General features: G+C 39.4%; 3 protein-coding genes across 4 annotated transcripts; all 3 read left to right on the forward strand.

Moving 5' to 3' along the window:
• Positions 1-2,770: 2,770 nt before the first annotated feature.
• Positions 2,771-4,316, forward strand: LOC146609979 (gap junction beta-5 protein-like). The gene is made up of 2 exons (XM_085347024.1): positions 2,771-3,160; positions 3,909-4,316. Exons 1-2 carry the CDS (start codon positions 2,771-2,773, stop codon positions 4,314-4,316), a joined length of 798 nt encoding a protein of 265 aa, XP_085203150.1.
• Positions 4,317-5,112: 796 nt separating this feature from the next.
• On the forward strand, positions 5,113-12,460 carry pef1 (penta-EF-hand domain containing 1). The gene is made up of 5 exons (XM_085346541.1): positions 5,113-5,156; positions 6,968-7,214; positions 10,301-10,456; positions 11,124-11,267; positions 11,377-12,460. The coding sequence occupies exons 1-5, from the start codon at positions 5,136-5,138 to the stop codon at positions 11,604-11,606; spliced, it is 798 nt and encodes a 265-aa protein (XP_085202667.1). The 5' UTR covers positions 5,113-5,135; the 3' UTR covers positions 11,607-12,460.
• Positions 12,461-14,747: 2,287 nt separating this feature from the next.
• Positions 14,748-17,757, forward strand: smim12 (small integral membrane protein 12). 2 transcript variants are annotated; one of them, XM_085346408.1, is made up of 2 exons: positions 14,748-14,783; positions 16,295-17,757. In XM_085346408.1, the coding sequence occupies exon 2, from the start codon at positions 16,324-16,326 to the stop codon at positions 16,597-16,599; it is 276 nt and encodes a 91-aa protein (XP_085202534.1). In that variant the 5' UTR covers positions 14,748-14,783; positions 16,295-16,323; the 3' UTR covers positions 16,600-17,757. The 2 variants fall into 2 exon arrangements, with proteins under 2 accessions (XP_085202534.1, XP_085202535.1); XM_085346409.1 differs by lacking the exon at positions 14,748-14,783 and adding an exon at positions 14,913-14,966.
• The last annotated feature ends 148 nt before the right edge of the window (positions 17,758-17,905 follow it).

Here is a 17,905-nt window from a genome sequence, read left to right on the forward strand (position 1 = left end):
AAAGGGCTGTATGACAATTAAAACACAATTAATATCAGTAGAACACCACGTTATAATAAAATCAATTGAAAAAGAGAAATTAAAAAAGAATATTAACAGAAAAATGGATTAAATAAATGTTTTTAACTGCTTTCTGAAGGAGTCCACAGAGTGAGCGCAGCAGAGTTAGAGTGGTAAGGTGGCAACTTGCTCAACCTGTAGAGCAAGTTGTATTCAAACTTCTGTGGCAGTGCCAGAATAGAGTCTGAATTATATTGGTTCATGCGTCAAACTGCAGCCATAGTGTAATCTTTGTTATGTTTATGGATGTTAATTTACCCTAGTCTCTTTAAGACATTTAGTTACGACAGGGGCAAATTGAGAAAGCTGTCTGCATTGTCGCGATGAAGTGACAACGCTGTGTGTTTAAAAATCCTTTAAGCATCTGTAGCTCTTTTTTTAAGATGATGCCAGAAGATTTCCTTTAAGAATCATCCTGATGGCGGCCGAACATCTGCGTCTCGAGGCCCCGGCTGAGGCACACTGTGAGATTAATGTTGCTGGTTGTATTGTCCATCAGAAGGCAAGGTAAAAGGTAGGCAACTTTTGCAGTAATTGAATGTGTCTTGCCTTCAGTAGCCCATGTTGTGATTCTGAAGGCATTCATTGAGTCAAGTCTTTTTATGCTGTGTAATTTAATAGTCAGGAATGCTGGATAATAGAGAAAATAGCAACTGATTTGACAGCTCAATATCTCTATAGTGATGCTGAGATGAGAGAAAGTGTTTCTGAATTCAAATAGTCGGGATTAGATGTGACAGAACTGAAATAGAAAAGTGGACAGTGAAGCTATTATCCAACATGTTCCCTGTCAGGCTGTGTGCATTTACCAGAATGAGATGTAAATGTGAAAGAGAAGCTTTGGTTTCTTGTTTTTGAAACCTGTTTGTAGCACAGCAGAACTTCTTTATGTCTTGTATTAAAATGTTTCAAAACTTTCAAAAATCCTAAACTGTGTATGTTTCTCAGAATACATACAATTTTAAAGTTTGGACAGTTAAATGCACATGTTAATATTTTAACCAAAATTATGGGATAACAAAGATGTCCTTTCAAACAGCTCACTCATAATATTGCAGGTGTGGGTTTGGTTCTTTCCGCAAAGAGGAGCTTTGATGGTGACTCACTCACTGATGGCAGTTGGATTATAAACCAAAAGCAAAAGCAAAAGAATAACAAGGAATAACAAAATCGTATTTGTGGTCACAACAGCTTGATTCCTCAAACTTCATTTTTTGGCTTATCAGTTGTTCAGAACAGTTTTCTTGTTTGTGATTGTATGCGTTACTTTTGGGAAACAATACCAGAGAAAAATTGCAGTGGCTTCATAGTTACTGTTGTTGAATTACTCAGACAAACGCATTCATACACAGTGGCGCACCCACTGAAAGCATCGCAAAATTGACCTGAGGATTTAAATCAGCTTGAACTCAGAGACTACTAACCTTAATATGTCTATTGTATCAGCCCTAAAAACCTTTGAAATACATATCCAACTGGATACTTACCCTGGATGGCATTACCTTGATTTCCAGTAACACTGTGAGAAATCTTGGAGACGTTTTTGATAAGATCTTCAGTGCGCATGTTAATTAATTATGTAGGACTGGTTTCTTGCTTTTGAGCAATATCTCTAAATTTAGAAACATCCAATGTCTCAGAGTGAAACTGAAAGTTCATGCATTTATTACTTCTAGGCTGGACTACTGTAATTCATTATTATGTTTATGATGTTTGAAAAACTCCATGAAAAGTCTTCAGTTGATTCAAAATGCAACAAGAATACTGACAGGGACTAAAAAGACTAGCATATTTCTCCCATATTGGCTTTTGTTCATTTGCTCATTAATAAATTCAAAAATAAATTTAAAATCCTTCTCTTAACACACAAGGTCTTGAATAATCAGGCTACATCTTATCTTAAAGATCCCATAGTACCACATCACCTCAATAGATCACTTTGCTCTCAGACTGAAGGGTTACTTGTGGTTCCCAGAGTATTTGAAAGTAGAATGGGAATTAGAGCCTTTAGCTTTCAGGCCCCTCTTCTATGGAACCGGGACCAAAACTCAGGAGACAGACACTGCTGGAGGAATTGCCATGATGCACTTACTGTTTTTTTCTTCACTCACCTTTTTCACTCTCCATATGTTTATACACCTCTTTACATTTAATCATTAGGTATTATTAATCTCTGGCTTCCACAGCTGGTGTTTATCATGTCTTCCTCCTATCACGCCCAACCAGTCATGGCAGATGGCTGCCCTTTCTAAGCCTGGTTCTGCTGGAGGTTTCTGCCTGTCAAAAGCAAGTTTTTCCTTCCCACTATCGCCAAACCAGTCTCTCAAACAGGTCATACGATTGTTGGGGGTTTTCTCTGTCTTATTGTAGAGAATTGACCTTGCTGTTCAATTATTGTTGTGATTTGGCAGTAAATAAATAAAACAGAATGTAATTGAATATCATAGAATGATATATTCTGGCTATTTGGAGCTTGAAAAAATTTGAGTATTTGAAGTAGCCTTTAAATGACTCCTAGCAAGTGTGTGTGTTTGTGTGTGTGTTACAAATCCCTGACTGACACTGTTTCAATGTTTTAACCACAAAGATTCTTCTAATATATTTTCTTGTTTGACTGGTCAGGTTTGGATCAAGAACTTCATTCCACCTGATCTCTTGAGGAGATCAATCATACTCCTCAGATTTCACTTCCCCTTCTAGGGCATCTGTCATGAACTGGAACTGGCTGCAGGCCCTTATCAGTGGGGTCAGCAATTACTCCACAGTGTTCGGTCGGGTCTGGCTCTCAGTGGTCTTCATCTTCCGGGTGATGGTGTTTGTGGTGGCAGCTCAGCGGGTGTGGGCTGATGAAAGGAAAGACTTTGAATGCAACACTAGACAGCCAGGCTGCACCAACGTGTGCTATGACCACTTCTTCCCCATCTCCCACATCAGTCTGTGGGCCCTGCAGCTCATTTTCGTCACATGCCCGTCACTGATGGTTGTTGCCCATGTCAAATATCGACAGATGAAGGACTTAAAGTACACCACCACCCATGAGGGTAAACACATGTATGCCCGCCCTGGGAAGAAACGTGGAGGGCTGTGGTGGACATACCTGGTAAGAATGAAGGGTGCTAATGTTTAATTCCAGTTATGTTGTGTATGCCACACATGGAAGGAGATTAGCAATTGTACTGCATGAGCAACAAGCTTCACCACACCTCCAAACTGATGTGAAGTTGTATGTGTGATGACTTTGCAAGAGTGGTGGTATTTTGGTATCTATCCAATATCAAGTATTGCAGATGCAGATACCAAGATACTAATATTACCTACCTAAACTAGACTATAGAAAAATAGATGTAACAGTCAGCACAAAAATGCTTCCAAACATTTCTACATATATACATATACTGAAATTAGAGGACAGAAAAAAAGTACAGATCATATCATCCTAGTATCAATCTGATACTGAGACTAGCCTTAATTATCGATATTTGGAGAGAGCCCATCTCTATTTGCAGTCATTCGATTCTTTCTTCCTTTAAACAGCCATATAATACCAAATGTTCAGTTTGTTTTAACTGATTGTGGTTATTTTGGTATTTGGTAATATCACGAATCTTCCTTTTCTAGATAATCAGGATGAAGAGTCCTCACTTAGGTTACAAATTTTACATAGGGTCACTTATCTTTTTTTTTTTTTTGTAACTGGCTAAACATCATAATAAGAGCTTGAACAAGTGGCTGAGATAAGTTACAGTAATTACTGAACCTTTAAAATTTATCCTGCCAAACACAGCCATTATCAACTGAGAAATCACTTGGACTTTACTTTACTTTAACACTCATTTGTTTTTTCATAGGTTAGCCTGATTTTAAAGGCAAGTTTTGACGGTGCTTTCCTCTACATCCTGTATTACATCCACGAAGGGTTCGACTTACCCCGTTTGTTAAAGTGTTCAATGGATCCTTGCCCGAACATAGTGGACTGTTACGTATCCCGCCCCACAGAGAAGAAAATCTTCACTCTCTTCATGGTGGTGTCCTCTGCTGTCTGCATCTTGATGTGTATCTTTGAGATGTTTTACTTCATCTGCAAGAAAGTCAAGAAACGAATCATTGACAAAATAGATGAAGAGACTCGTGAGTTGAAGTCATCGTCAACACCTCATTCAAGGCACAAGTCTAGATCATCTTTGAGAGTGGATCCAACAGTGTCTAACCAGAACCTGAATAACATCAAGACTGAGGAGACACCAACCACGCAATAAGAACCATGTTGCTCGGGCTACTCTGAAAAGCTAATTGAATAACTCCAGGTGCCACTGGAAGCAAATGAATCCCTCCTACTGCTTGCAAAACTGTTGCTCATGGAAAACAAAAGAAGTACGCCGTGATTTGTAAATATTACCATGTTAAACGAAATTCAGCATGCATCGACAGCAAAATTGTGGGTCAAAGAGGAAGCTATTTTTTGTGCATGTATTCTGTGTCTGTATGAGTGTGTCTCTGTATTCATGCTTTTATGTAGCCTGTGCATCATTAGCCAATAGTAAATTGTGACTGGCCAAGCACAGCACGTTCTTGAACACCGTAAGTGGAGATGAAGAGATTTGAAGGAAATCTCTTTTATTCTTGCACAAGAACCATTGTCAACCATAATGAAGTAAGACTACAGCTATTATAGTTTGTTTTAAATGATGAGGGGGTGGGGTTGTTGCAATATATAAAGTTTTTTCACTGTTAAATGTTTGTGTATGTGTCTGTTTTCATGCATTTCACAATTATCAAGCGGTTACCAGGTCAGTTGGGAAGACTACATGCTGTAAGTGAACCTTATATTCACTTTAGGATTACACGCTGAGTCACTCACAAATTACTTCACAATCGGCTTCACACAAAGCTTTACATATGACCCCGCCTTACTTGTTCTGGCGTCATCCGAGTTTCCACACTACCGTCCAATCAGAAGCAGAGGACACGGGTGCGGTTTTGATAGATAGGACAATGCACCAATGGTAAGCGGAAACTGGACGTCGCCGTATCTGCCCTTACGGATGCTTCGTTGTAGGAAGTAAAGGCTGTCAAATATGAGTTTCCACTACGGACAGGTATTGAATTCCCGTATTTTATATTTTGTTTTTGTCTTCATAATAACATACTAATGTTGTTTATTGAGTTTCTCTTTTATTGACCAATGTGACGTAACTAACAGCACCGCAAGTAGTTTCGGTTATTCATTTGTCTGCTGTGGTTAGCTAAGTGTTACACGGTAAACTGTTGCTATTCTTTAGCAACATTTCGGTAGGAAATAGCGGGTTACTCAGTGTTTATCTTTTAAATTTGGTCTTGTGGTTCAGCAAAACGTAACTATTCTAGTTTTCCTCGTTTGAATTGATAACAGTCATGGTGGGTTTCATCTGAAAGTAGAGGTAACTCATCGTTTTTGCTCAAACACATAATTATGGTGTAAGTAAGTTTTAACCTTAATTACCTACCATATAAAAGAAGTTGAGCCGTTTTATGTCAACAAACGAATCATTGATCAGCACAGTGGGATCCAATCTAGTTTATTTTGCTTGAATTATGGCATCGTTAAGCTTCTGTACGTCTAGTTTTTAGTTAATTCGTGAATCTTTTTTTCTTGTATTAATTGATTACATCATCGAAAGGCTAGAATAAGACTTTGTTTCACATGTTTAATGATCTTTGCCTGAAAAGTATTTTAAACCACTAATACACTACCAAAATACAGCTGTATTTTTGGTTGTTTTGTTTTAACCTATCACAAAAAATTACCCACCTCTGTGTCCTATAGGTAACTTCACATGAGCAGTCTCATAATTATAAACCAATTACATGTTTTGCTGGCAAAATCTTAATTTACAAGCTGATTGTAGCTTTCAAATAAGTATGCAACATTTAACTTAATTAAACAAAAAATATTTTCCTCATATTGTGCAGCTCTCATTGGTGCCAAATAAACTGCTGTCTGTGGCATGGCCATGGGAACTCTAGGGTTGTAGGCTCTATGAGTTCTGAGTCCAGATCAAACCTTTATACTAAACCCACTTAAACATTGCTACAGACAACACAATCCTGCTTATGCCTTAACCTCCTAGGACCTGGCGTCCACATACGTGGACATCACATTTTGGGTTATTTAGACTAAAATACTCAATTTTGCTCTACATGGGCTTGATATCCACTTACGAGGGCATTATACTGCTACTGTTCTATCAAAATCCTCATATGTGGCTCTTATTTTTCTTAAAAACAAAAATAAGGTTGAAAAAAAAATCTGGTAATTCTTTGTTTTTACATTCATTGGGCCCCAATATGCCCAAATATCAAAGAGAAATTAAAAATGCATGTCGTGGAAGAGTTCGGGTCTTAGGAGGTTAAGGTATTACCAGTTAGTTGCATTCAACCCTAGAGGTGCAATGTACACTGCAAAAACTGCTGAATGAGAGGTACAAGAAAGAGTCCCCCAAATCAGTCTAGTTGATCATCCACTGGATGCTCCCAGGAACGATCACAATCTGTGGAGGCCGCAGCGGACAATCTACAGGACTCCAAGAATCCACTAGAGATCCTGTTTCCATGCCTCACTATGTCAGAGCTGTTTTGCAGGCACAGAGGGGGGCTATACAATATTGAGCAGCTGATTTTAGTATTGTGGCTAATGATTACATATTTTCCCCTGAAATGTTAAACAATTGGAGTACAAAGTAGCAGGATCCAAGGCAACGGAAAATACATGACCTTAAAACTAAACTTAAGTACAGAATTTGAGAAGATAGTCGAATAGCCATACCTGAAGTATCTTGTGTCTCTGTTGTCCTCAGACTCTTTTACTGCAGAAGCAGTAAGCCTGTTTATTATAGGGTTTAGTGACCCTTGCTTTTTTGTCCCTCTGCAGGGCTATCCAGTTGGAGTCAACCCGCCACAGGGTGCGCCATACGGTGCAGGCAGAGGTTCCTATGGGCCTCCACCATCAGCTCCTTACGGAGGTCCTGGAGGTCAACCAGGAGGCCCCTATGGTGGTTATGGAGTTCCAGGTCATGGAGGGCAATATGGGCCAGGGCCAGGTGGTGCCCCTGGTGGGCCTTATGGGGGTTATGGTGGACAACCATATGGGGGACCTAATGCAAACTATGGTCCTGCAGGTAATTATGAGACGAGAGCATATCTTTGTAAGCATCTGTGGTAGCTCTGCCTGTAGGATTTAAGCAGGCATACACTGAACACAAGGAGACTGCAGATAGACTCTGATTCTGCTTCCACATTGCTTCCCCCCTCACTCTCCGCTGGGATGATGGATAGAAAATGACTTGCGTTCCCAGACAGTCTTGTAGAGACAGGGTTCAGTTTGTGCCCCTCAGCAGGATTACACGGCTGGAGTGATGACTCTGGTAATACTGAGTGAGGGCTAAACAGAGTAAGAGACAGATGGGCAAAGAGTGTGTTTGTGTGTGTGCGCGTGTGTGTGATTACACTGTTTCCAGTAGTGGCTAAGCCTAAGTCAGAACCTGATAGCCTATGTTACGATCAGTCCCCACAGGGACAAAATCCATCAAGGGTCTGCCCTCAAGTGTCACCTGTCCCTCTCTCCCCATTCATTTTTCTGACAATCAGTCCCCCCTCTACTGCTTCCTTCAACTCACACCATATTTTTCTAACACCTCCTTTTTCCAGATAATGGCCTCTTCTCGAGACGGCTTTTTGTCAACCTTTGACCCTATCTGCACCTTCATTTTCACAGCCGCTATTTATGAAACCTGAACCTGTATAACTAAGGTTGGACATGTAGCCTTTAGAAGAATACAAACTGCCTTACTAACTGCAGGAAGGTTATTTGGATCCCTTCTTTGTTTTTTCCATATTGTAAAACAAATATGTATTTAAAGGGGCCCCGTCTAACTGTCAGATGAAATGCAATTCCTGTTCTGTTGCTCACATTTGCATGCAGCTTGTGGAAGCAGAACATCAGGCAAAATGGCAATGAGACTTACATGAGCTGTGTACGAGACTGTGTTGCAGTATCATACGTATGCTGCATTCACAGATGTACAACAGCTGAAATACCAGGGTACATACTCAGTATCAGTTTAATTGACTCATTATAGTTGACTCTGGTTATCAATGCCAGATATATGTTGCATAGCTAATTTATACCTACTCATCTATCGGCCCCTATTATTGGTAATGACTACATTTATATAAAATATTTTTAAATTTTTATTTATTTTAAAATAAATATAAATTCTCAACACAAAGCCTGTTTAAACTGAAATGTTTTTGTTTGCTGCTTTTTAAAAGAATGAACAAGGTCAACTAAAATCAGTTGTGGTAGTAAACTGCTCCACAGGCGTAGTGGCACAGACTGAAAGGTTCTGTCCTTCCTATTCTGTTCCTGTTCCTTCCTATTAATCAGCCATGTAAATCACCCTCACCTAGCTGAACATGGACGCTTTAAAAAAGCTAAAGCTATCCAAACCTTAGAGCCAACCACAAGCTAGCAGCCTCGGTATGAGCAAAAGATCGAATCAGTTATGAAGAAAATTATGGAGATGAGTGAAAAAGAGAAAAGGATTGATGTCCTGTTATCTAGTTAATTTATAAACATACTGGAAAATGATCCAAGTAACTGAACTTTATTTTGTTAAATAAATCTGTAGCACCAGTTTTTTTGTTGTTGTTACTGTTTTTTGGGGGGGTTTTTTTAGTAAAGAAAATGTATTAGGTAAAGGTGGGTGTACAGTACCTCATTTTTAGTTAATTATTTGCACCTCTTTCCAGTACCAGAGCACTTCATTTTCAACTGTTTAAGTCAGAGAAGATCTTGTAACTTACTGCAGTGTAGTTATTTATTTTATTATGAAAATAATATTTTGCAAAGGTTGAAAGAAAAAGTTGTTTTATTGATTGCATATGCTTTTAATTAAACTTCTGTGAAAAAAAACAAAAAAATCCAAATCAAATTGCCAAATATTGGTATTGGCAGGTTACACTTTAAAACAACAACAACAACAACTGGAATCAGCCAAGAAAATTCAATTTGGTGAATCTCTTGTTCTTTGGTGAAAATACATGAATTACAGTTTCATACAATTTAACAGCTGACAGCTCAATACATTAGTTTTTCTACTTCAGAAAGTACGTCCACTACCTGAGTGTTAATAAGGACACTACTGTTAGTTAATATTAACCAGATAACCGTTCAGGTTTCAGTACAGACTTGATCCCAAAAACCAGGTGACCAGCAAACCAAATTTCTGTTTGGCCGGGCGGACTCCAGTGGGCTCCCCTTCTAAGCTACCAAAAGCTTTTGTTGCTCGCTGTTGATACTGGCAGTGGAAGATGGATATTTATTTAAGGCACTCAGGAGTGAGCATGTGTGTCACATAGTTGAAGATGTGTACAGAGAATTTACTGAATAGTTCACATAGAAATCAGTCCACAGGCTATTAGAGCAAACAGAGAGTCACAAAAGGCCTCATATTTTAAAAATGTCACACTACTATCCATTCAGACATTAGCGATAAAAAGCTAGAGAAACAAATGTTGCACACTACATGTTTAATAAGTATAAATAATATCAGGCATAACAGTCATCACTAAGAGGTGTTATAGTTGGTATGCTCTCTTACCCACACAGCAAATAACATTTCAAAACTCAAAGTGCATATAGAATGTAATTAGCTGTAGGAGTTGTTTGGTGTGTCACTTGCATATGAAGTCGATTTTTTCTAACTAGTCATTTTATACACTGCTCTTTTCTAAATTGCTGCTTCTAAACACCAAAAGACTGAGCCAAGCATAGATGTATTATTTTTTATGATCAATTTTCTTCTTGACAGACTCAGCACAGTTTCAACTGTCAGACAGCCGAAGAGCGTTTCTTCATCTCCTGATAAATAAATGATTATTTGGCATTGGAGTGCGGTAGTCGCTTCATTTCCAAGAATATTTCTTCTTCTTTTCCTTTTTTTTCCCCCCACACTTGTTCACTACTCCTGAAAATCCTGAGAGGTTTAGTGAAATAATAACTGGTAGAAAATATGAGGAGGGGAAATAATAAAGAGAATAAATCATACTAGGTGGTTGAGACGGATTGGTGAAAAAGAGATGAACGGCAGTGGAAACAGCTTGGAAAACAAATTTGAAGCCATGGGAATCTTTAAAGTCAGTCAGAACGCATTTCTTTCCTTCTCTGTCTCATTACCGCACTTATTTTTTTGTCTTTGTGTAGGTAACATCCCTCCTGGTGTTAACCCAGAGGCGTACCAGTGGTTCCAGAGTGTTGACACTGATCGCAGTGGCTTCATCAACCTAAAGGAGCTCAAGCAGGCACTTGTCAACTCTAACTGGTCTTCCTTTAATGACGAGACTTGCCTCATGATGATCAGTAAGTCATCCAGCAGCAGCTAAATAAAATGCTCAACAGGCCGTGAGGTAGTGCTGTTTTGATGAATTGGTTGTGAATGCTCTTATAGTGTTGCTGAAGGCAGAATGACACACTATTTAACAATGTAAAATACTCTCAGTGACCTGAATGGCTACAGCAGAAGGAGGCAAAAGTTTATTTAGACAAACAAATGCATAGAGAAGTAGTGGGAAAAAGGAAGTAGGCTGGATTTATATAGGAGTACTCTACTCCCCACTCACTATACTTAGATTGTTGCCCTCTGGGACCCAGACCCAGATAAGTGGTAGAAAATAAATGGATGGATGGAAGTACCTCCCTAAATCTATCAAGCTTGTAAACAGAAATGTCTTGAGTTTCTAAAACAGGGAGAAATTTATGCCGCCAGGAGTCAGCCTAAATAATGACTGAGTCATGTTTGTCGCTGTTCCCATTGTTGTTGCACAACTATCCCTACATTCCAGTTGTGCTTACAGGCGGTGACTAATGTTTTCTATTACCATAATGAGAAGTGTGTGACTGCTTTGAAGTAGCACAAGGAGAAGATCCATGATGATGAAGGATGAGCTTAGTGGTTCTGCTTTACAAAAAAAAAAAAAAGCCTCTTTGTCTTGCTTGGCTGAGCCCGTGTGTTTGTGTTTTCTGTTAGACATGTTTGACAAGACGCGGTCTGGTCGAATGGACCTGTTTGGCTTCTCAGCACTGTGGGACTTTATGCAGCAGTGGAGAGCGATGTTTCAGCAGTATGACAGAGATCGCTCAGGATGTATCAGTGGCATGGAACTACAACAAGGTATCAGTGTTTGCACATTTGACAACATGTTGAGAAAAGTCTATGACTTAAATCATTTCATCCAATCATATAAATGCAAATATGCACATATGTCACTTTCTCTTCTCAGCCCTCGCTCAGATGGGTTACAACCTCAGCCCCCAGTTTTCAGAGACGCTGGTCCAGCGCTTCACCGTGCGAGGTGCCCGACCCGGCATACAGCTGGACCGCTTCATCCACGTGTGCACGCAACTTCAGAGCATGACTCAAGTGTTTCGGGAGAGAGACACGAGCATGACGGGCAACATCCGCCTCAGCTATGAGGACTTTCTGTCCAGTGCTGTCACCAGGCTCATGTGAGCCCCGTTCCACCGACTGCCCCTCTGCACAGCCTCACTCCATGTTCAGGTCACAGTCGCTCCCTTTTTCGCCATAAGTGCCCCCACATGCTGCTATGTATACATCATGCCAGTCCATGTTGTTGCGTGGCTTATTGCTGTAAATAGACAAAGCTCAGCAACATATACCTGAATAAAGTCCACTGGCTCTTTTAAATGGAGCTAAAGGTTTCACAGGTTAGCTTATAGGATGGCGCTTCATCATATTTATACTGTTAAAATGTTGAAATATTGGATGTTCATATTAAAAATGGCCAAAGCTTAAAAAAAAAAAATAAAAAAAATAGGGTAACATATATGCAAGGAGACTCTGAGCCAAAGCCTCTGGCTTCAAAATGCTCTAATAACTTCATTTCAATCATTTCTTTAACATTTACCTGTGTGATGTCAATCAAAGTGAACACCCCTAACTAATATGGTCATCTCATGCACACAGAATGGTCACACACTTTGCCAATCAGAAGGAAGGTAGGAGTGAAGGGAGGTGAAGCAGCTTGTTTCAGCCAACGTATGAAGCAAGTTTCATTATAAAATAAATAAAGATTGGGTTACTTTGGAGTGACTGTGCATGAATCACACTTTAAAACAGAATCCAAGAATTAAAAAGTAGTATTGCAATGAGGATAATATCGCCCCTTTAAATTTTACTGGGAAGTCAGCAGGATGCCAAAACAGTTTACCTTGGTTGCCTTGGTGACATGTGAAAAGTATTTACTTGTACTTTTCCCTGTGAATTTGCACACAAGCAGCATTAATGTGTTCTTGTGCCATAAAACTGTTCAAATGCCTTTTAAATTTATGCACATCAAGGGTATTTCCAGAAGGTACTTACTTTCAGTAAATGTACATGATATTGCATATTACTTCAATATAAAGTCTGTTAGGAAATCTGTATAAGAACTTCTACTGAAAGTAAAATAGTTCAAATCTGTCACTATTTTTAACAGCTCGCAGTAAGATAAGATGGATAAAATTGTGCCTCACTGTATCCTTTGGTTTCTTCTTGTTTTTTTACTTCAGTACATTTATCTTTGATATATGAATAATACACTCCACTGAGGTATATATTCTTAGCTCATTAAACATGTCATGATGGTTTGTAATGCCAAAAGCAAATAAATTTTCATATGTATGAATGAGTTCGCCACCAGTTTTGAATGCATATTGCATGCATATTAATAGAATAATTAAGCACAGAGTGAATTCATTAATATTACAGTGAAATGCAGTCAATCAAGTACAGGTTGAGTTTGTAATATTTCTGTTAGTGAGCCCTGAATGTTTCGAGGTTGGATTTTCTTTAAAAGCACTTCTGATTAGCTGAAATTCAAACCCGACTCAGAGAAGTCTCTGTCTTTCCTTTCCACATTTGGCACTTCGTTTTACTCACCATCTGTTCCTCTGACAGCCTGTGCCACGAGTCCCCCAGCTTCATCCCAAATCAGAGGCAATCTATCAAATTCTCTTGTGCATCTTTTTTGGTCATATTCTACACCCATCTCCTGCTTAGCAGTCTCCCTGCATGTTAATCCAGGGCTAAATGTAGCTGTCACTGATCCCTTAGGGCACTTTGTGTCATATGTGTCACATCCCTGCCACCACCCCCTGCATTTGTTGACATATGTTTAGCATCTGGACTGTTTTCAAAACACTGAGTTCGGCAGATTTGGAGCCGTGGCCAAAAATGCACCGTGCTTGAGGAGCTGTGCCACACGCTTTTTCAGGCTTCCCTGATTCAGCAGTGATTTAACCAAAGTCTTGTCTGTCAATTTTCAGGTAATGAGAAAAATTTCCCACCGCTGACCATGCCTGACATCTGTAATTAACTTGGGGAGAGCAGGTCTACAGGGCTTCAGTCAGCCACTCTGTCAGTCTCCCTTTGTGATTTGGATTGATAAGGTGGTTGTATTTTTACATTGAAATTTTGGCTAGTGCAACTCTAAATCTCATTTGCTAATAAACAGGAACTGATGAAATAATCCTGTCACTGCCAAGTTTGCTATTAAAGCAGAACTGGCACTAGTGATGTTGTTTTCCTTCAGGCGATGAGCACATTTCACTTTATTTGACAGGACTGATCAAATTCCAATTCTGGCAACTACAAGATGGACAGCACAGAGGGAGGAACTGCTTAAGAGAATAATTTTGAAGCATGAAGCGTAATCACCCACACAGTTCTAAGCAGCATTGCAAGTAATGATAACAAATTTTGATTTAGCTTTATAATCCCCTCTCTTTGCCTCTGCACAAACAGCCATGGAGTCAGAGATGGTCATTCCTTTATGACAGGCTGCATTCCAACTGCTATGGATCAGCTTTGTGCCCAGCATTGGTAAAGCTGGCCCAGGAGCTGAAATATCAGTATCATCAATCATATACCCTTTTACTACCCAGAAACAACAGTAGCATAGAGGAATATTTTTGCCTCGTGTAGCCAAGTCTGAACTGTATGGTTTCCTACTCTGTGACTGAAATGTATTATTTTCTCTGCATTCCTCACAGGCAGCCAAAAAAACCCTAAACTTTAAATTGCGATTTTATGCAACGCACTAAGCTTTTGAAAGTGCTTTTAAACTAAAAGAAAACTATCTTGTCACTTGATGGTTTTGTCATACAAGAGGGGGTAGCTCACGCCTTGTCAGTGTGTAGCACAATGCTGGTGACAGATCTGTCAGCCTTTTGTGAGGATTTCTTGAGAGTATTTGTGGGGAAAAATACCACCAAATTTTTAAACACAGAAAGAGGTGGCTGCTTTTTGTTTTTTGTTTTTTTAACTAGTGCTAAGAACTGGACAAATGTCTCGTGTATTTTAGGCTAGGTATGTTGATTAGATTATGAATTAATGGTGGTTTTTCATTATTTGCTTGTTTTTTTCTATTTTTATTTATTTCTTATATTATTATGTAATTTATGGGATGTCAGCAGTAAATGGTACTGATCATTCACAATGCACTTTCTCTACTCGGTACAAATGTCAAAGTAGTGTAGCGTATTATTTTTACCGCTAAGAGGCGCTAAAACACCGTGAGATATTGTTACGTCTACGCGAAGTTCGCCAGCCAATGACGATAAACCAGGAAGGATACAGACTTTGACACGGAAATTGCGTCACTACAGTACCAACGTGCTAGCGGTAAAGGTGAGTACTTACGACATTTGGGTCTTTTCCCCCCTAAATATTTGAGTGTTTGTAGGCAGGCACAAAAGCTCGGTGAATGTATGTTGTGCTCTGAATTATCATTCCTCGAGCTGTCTTTTTGAAGTAAACAGAAAGCACACTAGCCGGTAGCAGCTCTCAGTTTTCTTACATGACTTTCGCACGGTAGGTTTGGTAACACTACGTTAGCGTTAATTCTTTTCATTGTTATCGTTTTAGACTTCTACGTTGTGCTAGATTTGGTCGAATCAAGTTCAGTCATTCATATCATATAGCGTGTAATGACTGGACTTATAATTTATACTGGCGTACTCCGTAGCGAATTTTATCATATAACTTTAAAGAGTCATGCAAAGCTGGGAAACGCAATATGTTTGAATGTAAACTGGTGAATTGTTGAGAATACCTCTTGAGTTCGGCTCTCATGAAACACCCAAACGAGTAAAAATTACCGGGATATTTCAACTTGTATTAAAGGTTAATCAGGCACGAAAGATCAGTAGCTAGCATGAATTGATGCTAGAAGTCGAAGGCTGTTACTGCTACTTGTGTTGCTGGTCGGGCTTAAGAGAAAGAGGGCATTGGAAGGACACAGACGTACTCATTATACTGTCTGGTGTTTGACGACGTCCTCATGTGCACTTTGGCCTCAGTTATTTCGCACATTAAGAAAGTATTTCAGAAATGGGTAGACACATTAAGTCATGTTAATTTTATCCAAAATAATTTCTCTTCAGTAAGCTCTATGCTGTGTTTTTAAATAGCACATAGCAGTCTGCGAGTGAGTCATTGATTTATCTAAGCAAAAAAACAGGGTTTTTATGCTGATCTGGGTTTGTTGGTAATTAGTTAGATCAGGGCTGCCCAATCCCAGTCCTCGAGAGCTACTATCCTGCAGCTTTTAGATGCATCCCTACTCCAACACAGCTGAATCAAATGGTTTGATTACCTCTCCAGCATGCCATCATGTTTGGCAAAGGCCTGATAACAAGCCATTCATTTGATTCGGGTGTGTGGGAACAAGGATGCATCTAAAAGCTGCAGGACGGTAGCTCTCGAGGACCGGGATTGGGCACCCCTGAGTTAGATGAATCCTATAAGTTACAAGATTTCTCCACTAATCAGAATTGAATTAAAGCCACAAGGGGTCAGTAGCTTAAACAAAAAGGGCAGCAATTTTGAAGTAGTAAAATCAGACCTAATAAGCTATAAATGTTCACGGCAAGTTACTAAAAGTGACCTATTATGTTTCTGTGCTATGAGCACAGACGCTCCATCCACTGCTGCTCAAATCAATCTAGGTATTTGTTTGTTTCTGACACTGAATGAAGTGAAGAGCTACACTAATAACACATATAGTGAATAAAAGTTACTTTGAGCTCAGAATTATGCAAACTTGTTCTAGTACACAGCAGGAAAATGCAGAGTTGGACGTGAGCAAATTAAGCGACAGACAACCAATAACATACCTTTTTTCTCCTCCTCTCTTGAAGCACCTGGGATCCCAGAGCTGCATGCAGTCATGTGGCCTGTAGTGTGGACAGCGTTGCGGACCTATGCTCCGTATGTCACCTTCCCTGTGGCTTTTGTGGTCGGAGCAGTGGGCTATCACCTGGAATGGTTCATCAGGGGCACCCCCAAATCCAGAGAGGAAGAGAAAGGCATCCAGGAACTGAGGGAAGAAAGAAAGCTGCAGGAGCAAGTGGGCATGGACAGCACAAAGGTGCTGAGCCTCAAAGAGAAACTGGAGTTCACACCTAAAGCGGCTCTGAACAGGAACCGACCTGAAAAGAGCTAATCCCCTGTTTCTGTGATAGACTTGCGTTTGACCTTTTTTTTCAGCTGGAGGACTGTGCACTGAGAGCAGAAGAGAGGGTGATCATTGAATCATACATTCTTCCTTATTCAGCTCAGCTCCACTCTCATGGAAATCCACAGCAAAAACTTGCCTGGGTGAACACTGGGAAACTTTTAGTAGCTTGAATATAATTATTTCTTCTACATAATCAAAGGCTGTACCAAATTCTCCAATCATCTACTTGATGGTGCATGTGCATGCTTTTTATCAATAACTTAAGCCATCCACTGTCATTAGAACACCTTATTGTAGAACCTTTGAGTGTTCAGTCTTTAATCTGACAAAGTTTTATGTGATTTGAAAACAGACTTGGATGGATTACATACATCTGGTTGTGCCAGTATGGTAAATGTATATAATTGCGACTTTGTTATTAAGTCACTCAAATGTCATTTGTCATTCCACGACCAGTTTTCATGTTACAGACCTGTCTGGGTTTTTGGGGGTTTTTACTCCTTTTGATCATTTCTGTTTATAGAGACAGGAAGTCCGGCTGTCATAAAAGAAGAGAAGAACGACAGGACTTTGCTGGAACCTTTGATGATATGTGACAGAACATAAGCCAGCATTGTGGGCGGTCTCCCAGGATGTTTAAGCTGCTTAGTTGTATTGTCTGGAACCATGTGCTCAATACTTTCATTTTAGAAAGTCTGGATTTGCACACTTTAAAAAAACAAAACAAAACAGTAATAATAATAGTCCTGCTGAAAAAATGTGATAAAGAAGTTTGTGTGCTCCAGGTGTTTCCTTGAGTGATGTTTCAGTAAATTTTTACAGCTTCTATTTGGGAATTATCAAAAAGGAGCTTTCATGAAGTTAGTTAATTCTTACTTTAAAAAAGAAGAAGAAAGAAAACACTTGAACTCTGTCTGTGTCAGCGCTGTTTCACGTTCAGTTCTGAGCAACTGTGTCGAACCTCTTTTTGTGAAACAATGCTTCTGCCAGTGGCGGAAAGTAACTTAAAAGTCAAAGGAAGGAAGTAATGACTCCACTCGTTCAGCTTCAAGGGGGAAATTATTATGCTGGGAAACCATTAACTGATTCACCTTTGGAATTTAGCCCTTGTGCTATTTGGCCATCTTAAATCGATTAAAGGAAAGAGCGATCCACTTGAAACAAGACTTTTTATTCTCTGGTTTAAAAACGTAAACTTTAACAAGTATAATGTTTCTAATACTGTAAATATATAAACAGCTTTTAGCAAATTTCTAGAGATAATTGCATGTAAAAATGTCAACTTCCCATT

The sequence above is a fragment of the Diplotaxodon limnothrissa genome, linkage group LG22 (genome assembly GCF_057381915.1).
Source record: "Diplotaxodon limnothrissa isolate DT_005_m linkage group LG22, D_limnothrissa_male_GT1.1, whole genome shotgun sequence".
Classification (NCBI taxonomy): domain Eukaryota; kingdom Metazoa; phylum Chordata; class Actinopteri; order Cichliformes; family Cichlidae; genus Diplotaxodon; species Diplotaxodon limnothrissa.